The sequence below is a fragment of the Physeter macrocephalus genome, chromosome 12 (assembly GCF_002837175.3).
Source record: "Physeter macrocephalus isolate SW-GA chromosome 12, ASM283717v5, whole genome shotgun sequence".
NCBI lineage: Eukaryota > Metazoa > Chordata > Mammalia > Artiodactyla > Physeteridae > Physeter > Physeter macrocephalus.
This window is the reverse complement of record NC_041225.1, coordinates 9,581,395-9,587,856: the sequence shown is the minus strand read 5'-3', so window position 1 is coordinate 9,587,856 and position 6,462 is coordinate 9,581,395. Positions and strand designations below refer to the sequence as shown.

The 6,462-nt window shown below is 39.7% G+C and overlaps 1 protein-coding gene across 1 annotated transcript in view; it reads right to left on the bottom strand.

Moving 5' to 3' along the window:
- The window catches only part of DNAH6 (dynein axonemal heavy chain 6), a 300,028-nt gene that overhangs the window by 208,376 nt on the left and 85,190 nt on the right, over window positions 1-6,462 (bottom strand). Inside the window, exon 15 of the mRNA XM_024129964.2 lies at window positions 3,074-3,325. Within this exon, the coding sequence (XP_023985732.1) occupies window positions 3,074-3,325 (252 nt within the window). The remainder of the gene's footprint in view (window positions 1-3,073; window positions 3,326-6,462) is intronic.

The following is a 6,462-nucleotide window of genomic DNA, read 5'->3' as shown; positions in this document are numbered from 1 at the left end:
CAAGATTGAACTAGGAAGAAATAGAAAATATGAACAGACCAATCACAAGTAATGAAATTGAAACTGTGATTAAAAATCTTCCAACAAACAAAAGTCCAGGACCAGATGGCTTTACCAGATGGCTTTACAGGTGAATTCTATCAAATATTTAGAGAAGATCTAACATCCATCCTTCTCAAACTCTTCCAAAATATTTCAGAGGAAGGAACACTCCCAAAATCATTCTACGAGGCCACCATCACCCTGATACAAAAACCAGACAGAGATACTAGAAAAAAAGAAAATTTACAGACCAATATCACTGATGAATACAGATGCAAAAATCCTCAACAAAATACTAGCAAACAGAATACAACAACACATTAAAAGAATCATACACCATGATCAAGTGGGATTCAATATATGCAAATAAATCGATGTGATACACCATATTAACAGATTTAAGAATAAAAACCATATGATCATCTCAATAGATGTAGAAAAAGCTTTTGACAAAATTCAACACCCATTTATGATAAAAACTCTCCAGAAAGTGGGCACAGAGGGAACCTACCTCAACATAATAAAGGCCATATATGACAAACCCACAGCAACCATCATTCTCAATGGTGAGAAACTGAAAGCATTTCCTCTAAGACCAGGAACAAGACAAGAGTGTCCACTGTTGCTATTATTATTCAAGATCGTTTTGGAATTCCTAGTCATGACAATCAGAGAAGAAAAGGAAATAAAAGGAATACAAATTGGAAAAGAAAAAGTAAAACTATAACTGTTTGCAGATGACATGATACTATACATAGATAATCCTAAAGATGCCACCAGAAAACTACTAGAGCTAATCAATGAATTTGGTAAAGTTGCAGGATACCAAATAAATGCACAGAAATCTCTTGCATTCCTATACACTAACAATGAAAGATCAGAAAGAGAAATTAAGGAAACAATCCCATTCACCATTGCAACAAAAAGAATAAAATACCTAGGGATACACCTACCTAAGGAGGTCAAGACCTGTACTCAGAAAACTATATGACACTGATGAAAGAAATCAAAGATGACACAAACAGATGGAGAGATATACCATGTTCTTGGATTGGAAGAATCAATATTATGAAAATGACTATACTACCCAAAGCAATCTACAGATTCAATGTAATCCCTATCAAACTACCAATGGCATTTTTCACAGAAAAGAAAAAAAAATCTTTAAATTTGTATGGAGACACAAAAGACCCTGAATAGCCAAAGCAATCTTGAGGGCAAAAAAAGGAGCTGGAGGACTTCAGACTATACTACAAAGCTACAGTAATCAGGACAATATGGTACTGGCACACAAACAGAAATATAGACCAATGGAACAGGATAGAAAGCCCAGAGAGAAACCCATGCACCGATGGTCAACTAATCTATGACAAAGAAGGCAAGGATATACAATGGAGAAAAGACCATCTCTTCAATAAGTGTTGCTGGGAAAACTGGACAGCTACATATAAAAGAATGAAATTAGAACACTCCCTAACACCATACACAAAAATAAACTCAAATTTGATTAGAGACCTAAATGTGAGACTGGACACTATAAAACTCTTAGAAGAAAGCATAGGAAGAACACTCTTTGACATAAATCACAGCAAGATCTTTTTGGACCCACCTCCTAGACTAACAGAAATAAAAACAAAAATAAAGAAATGGGACCTAATTAAACTTAAAAGCTTTTGCACAGCAAAGGAAACTATAAACAAGATGAAAAGATAACCCGCAGAATGGGAGAAAATATTTGCAAACAAAGCAACAGACAAAGGATTAATCTCCAAATTATATAAAGAGCTCATGTGGCTCAATATTAAAAAAACAGACAACCCAATTAAAAAATGGGCAGAAGACCTAAATAGACATCTCTCCAAAGAAGACATACACATGGCCAAAAGGCACATGAAAAGCTGCTCAACATCACTAATTATTAGAGAAATGTAAATCAAAACTACAACGAGGTATCACCTCACACCAGTTAGAATGGGAATCAGCAGAAAATCTACAAACAACAAATGCTGGAGAGGGTATGGAGAAAAGGGAACCCTCTTGCACTCTTGGTGGGAATGTAAATTTATGTAGCCATTATGGAGAACAGTATGGAGGTTCCTTAAAAAATTAAAAATAGAATTACCATATGACCCAGCCATCCCACTCCTGGGCATATGCCCAGAGAAAACCATAATTCCAAAAGACACATGCACCCCAATATTCATTGCAGCACTATTTACAATAGCCAGGTCATGGAAGCAACCTAAATGCCCATCGACAGACAAATGGATAAAGAAGATGTGGTACATATATACAATAGAATATTACTCAGCTATAAAAAGGAACAAAATTGGGTCATTTGTAGAGGTGTGGATGGACCTAGAGATTGTCATACAGGGTGAAGTAAGTCAGAAAGAGAAAAAAATAGCATATATTAACACATTTATGTGGAATCTAGAAAAATGGTACAGATGAACCGGTTTGCAAGGCAGAAATAGAGACACAGATGTAGAGAACAAACGTATGGACACCAAGGGGGGAAATTGGTGGGGGAGGATGGTGTGATGAATTGGGAAAAAAGAAAAAAGAATCATCTGGATGTCTAGTTTAAGTTCTTAAAATAATTCCTCTTGCATCTTTTGTATAGGAAAATTGGCGCGTTAATCAAACATTCTTCTAGATCATTTATCAATTTATACTCTACCTCTTTCTAAGGGGGACTTTTCTAATATGTGGCTAAACAAACTCTAAAAATGTCACAATAACTATAAAATATGCTAACAGGTTATAAAACACTCATTTCATAATAATAAATAGAAGCCAGGAGAAAGAGAATTCACTATTGCATACAGGCTTTAGTTGCAATGGCCTAGAATTTATTCAGTACCTAAGAGAGGTTCAGAAACACTTTCAATTGTCAATAGCAGCTCAGAGAATTAAGCCATAAAAAACAAAAGTTAAGCCAGATTAAAATGAAATATGCTTTCTAAATGGTTTATTAAAATGTAATAGTCAGCCTTTACACAGATTTTTAAAGCCTGCTTCAGCTTACCTGTGCTCGCAGCTTTATTTCATTCACTTCATTGCTTAGATCCTCAAGATCTCTGCCCAGATGCAGACAAAATTGCTTAATGCTTGTTTCTCTGTCACCCACGGATTTATCAATGGCATTCCGAACAGCGACAATGGATGGCTTCATGGTTACAAAAACAGCAAAGTCTTCGGGAGGTGTGGGAACCTGATATTGTTCAATCAGCTGGTACATCTGAACCACTACATTCCCTTCATGTTCAAGGCTTTCAATCTAAACAGAAACATTGGTTGCTGGTTAAATAAATCAGAGTCCTGTTATACCTGTTCAGATTGTCTGATAGGAGACAGCGGCTGTGCATCGTAAACATCACGCTGTGAAGAGCCAGCACACAGAGGGGTGCGTTTAATGCAGATCAAACTGGCTGGAGCCTGCTGGGTGGCAAATACAGTCATTGCTACGATGCAGGTAATAAGGCCCAGGAGGTAAGTTTTCCAGAGCTGAGCATAGTTAGTATTACTGTTGTAAGTGTTTAGTTTTGTCTCTCTGTTTTGTTCTCTAGTAGATTAAACAGTGCCAATATTTAAAGTTTTCAGAGACAACAGGTGCTGTGAGGATGCCCAGCTGTAACATCTGAGATTCCAGGCCTGTGTGTTGAGCAGTGACTGTCCCAGGGCAGCCCCTGAGGTGTGTGGACCATGTACCCATAGATTCAGAACCCTGATCTATGGTGAGACTCACACTACCCTTTAATAAAGGCTTTTAAAACCTTTATTACTGACTACTAAACATCTTTGCTTTGATGCCCTACCTTCAGTGGACAGTGCCTTTACTAAATTTTTGGCAAGGACTCCCCAGTTTTGGGGGAACCCTCCTCCCTGCCACTCTGCCACAAGGTTATAGAGGGAGTATCCATGTTCTACAACTTGACCCACCTCCTGGCCACAAGCTGAACCAGGGAGAGTCAAGTTGGGACCTAGTGAAACCAGCTCAGTCTGATCTCTCTCTTGAACTTGGGAAGAGTTAGACTGCAGCTGTTGGCAGAGGTTATTTGCTTCCATGGGGTAACAGAGCAAGTCCTAAACAGGAAATGAAAACTGCAGAGAGGCTTTAGAGAGATGGTTCTCAACCTTTAGCTGCATTCCAATCGCCCTGGCAAGCTTGGTAAAACACAGATTGTTGAACCCCTCCCGAGAGTTTCTGATTCAGAAGGTCCAGGGTGGGGCCTGAGAATATGCAAGTTCCCCAGTGATACTGATGCAGCTGGTGTCAGGAACACCCTTTGAGAACCACTGTTCTAGAGAGGAGCAGAGGTGCGAGATGGAAAGAGAGGTCTTTTTGGTTTCCCTATGCTGCTCTAGTTCCTAGTTCCTGCCCTTTTTAAAGGCTAGGCTCTATCCATACCTTTGGATTCCAAAAGATATCCCTGCAAACTTAGAATAAATCTTCTCATTTTTCCAAGCTAACTATGTGAGTTTTTGTTACTTTCAACCAAAAGTGTCTAACATCTTCAATAAGTTACAAATAGAACTAAGTCTGACAACGAAAATCTGCTCACCTTCCTGGATTTCTGGTACGTGGAGTAAGCATATGTCCTGTTTTCTCTGGGAGTGTCTTGGTTTACACCAAGGTATTGTCCTGGCATGATGATTAATGGTGCCTCTTTCACTCTCAAAAATGTCTGGTCAGACAGTGATTATGTGGCCTGCCCTACCTATGCTGGCTGGTGGTCTACTCATTCACTGTAAAAGGGTATCTAAGAGTTATCTCAAATTTCTTTTGTTGTCCCCTCATTCAGTTGCCCACTAAGTCCTTTCAATTCTACTTACTTAATATCACTAGAATCCATTCCTTCTCTCCTATCCTTGGAAATACTACTTTAGCTATGGTTCATCAGCTTTTTCCACCAAACACCCCTTCTACATAGCATACCAACTGCCATATCCTGTTCTTGTCACGTTGCCTCAGGTCTGTGCATGCAAATTTCCCTCTTCCTGGAATGCCTACCTGAATAGATGGACTTTAGGACAAAGTTTAAATGCCCCAACCTCCGCAAAGCCTTCTGTAACTCATAGGAATGACTGCACCCTCCCTCTGCTCCACCACCACCGTGCCCACAACAGTATCTTGTACCTATATCCGTTGTGTAAGAGTTATCTGCTGTCATTCTAGACTCTGAGGTCCTTGAAAGCAGGTTTACTCATTGTTGTCATCCTTGCGTCCTGCTAAGTGAGAGCTTACAACTTTTTTGGAACTAATGTATTAGTTTCCAAAGAAAAGCTGTCTGTGTGTGCAGAGCATTTTCCTAAGAGAGGCTGCTTCCCCAACACACCACCCAGCCATGCACAGACAACCTTATGGAGACGGGACACAGTCTGGGTTTCTGCATGGCACATCGACTCTCCTGTTCTGGAACCAGAGAGAGAGCAGTCTACCCCCTGCTACATGATCCTTCCTTCCATAGTTTACACAACAGGATCAGGGTAGGGGTGGGGGCTGAATCCATTCATTAAACATTTAGAATTGATATCAGAGGAGAGAGATTCTCTCTCTCGGTGGCTGGCTAGACTTGCAACATGTGACCTGGGAGGTGCTGGTGGCCACGTTTGCTGCTGAGGATGAAGCAGCAGGAGCAACGTGTTTGCAGAGGTAAAGGAGCAAAGCAGACCCTCAGAGAGATGCAGAGAGGAGAGGTGGAGAGAGGACCACCTGGGTTTCCCACATCCTCCTTATTCCTGGCTCTGGTAAATTCCAAAGCCTAGTCACATTCTTGGTGTGGGTGTGGGTGGGGTGTGTTTCATGGAATATTCCTTCCTCCTTAAATAGGGTCCACATTTTGTCCTAAGGTAGGACAAAACCTCAACTGGGTTTTGGTTATTTGACAAAGAGTCTTTCTGACTGCAGATAATAATAAATGCTGGGCATCTTTAATCTCCTGGGATGATGTATAAGTAGACTTGAGGGAAAACCGCAATCATCTTGAGATCATCACATTTGAGAAGATGTTGTTTCTTGAAATGAGAAACAAAATTTTTACTTTTATAGGTACATGAAATAGCCTTTACCATTAATTCTGTTAACAATATATAACATTATCCAACAGATTATCCAGTTGTTAATGACTTATTTCACATTTCAGTTTGTATTTTTAAAATTTGTAACATATCTTCAATTTCCAGATATTTAAGAAAATGATTTAACTCTATTTTAAATGCCAACTGGTGTGACTGAAAAACCTGACTATTGAAATTAAATGCTAGATTGCGTGCCACAGGGGAAAGATGCGAGGAGGAAACCAAGTTTCCGGAGAGAGACAAATAAGGGAGACAAAGGAGTGAGAGAGTGTGTGTGTGTGTGTGTGTGTGTCTGTGTGTGTGTGTGTGTGTGTGTGTGTGTGTGTGTGTGTGTGT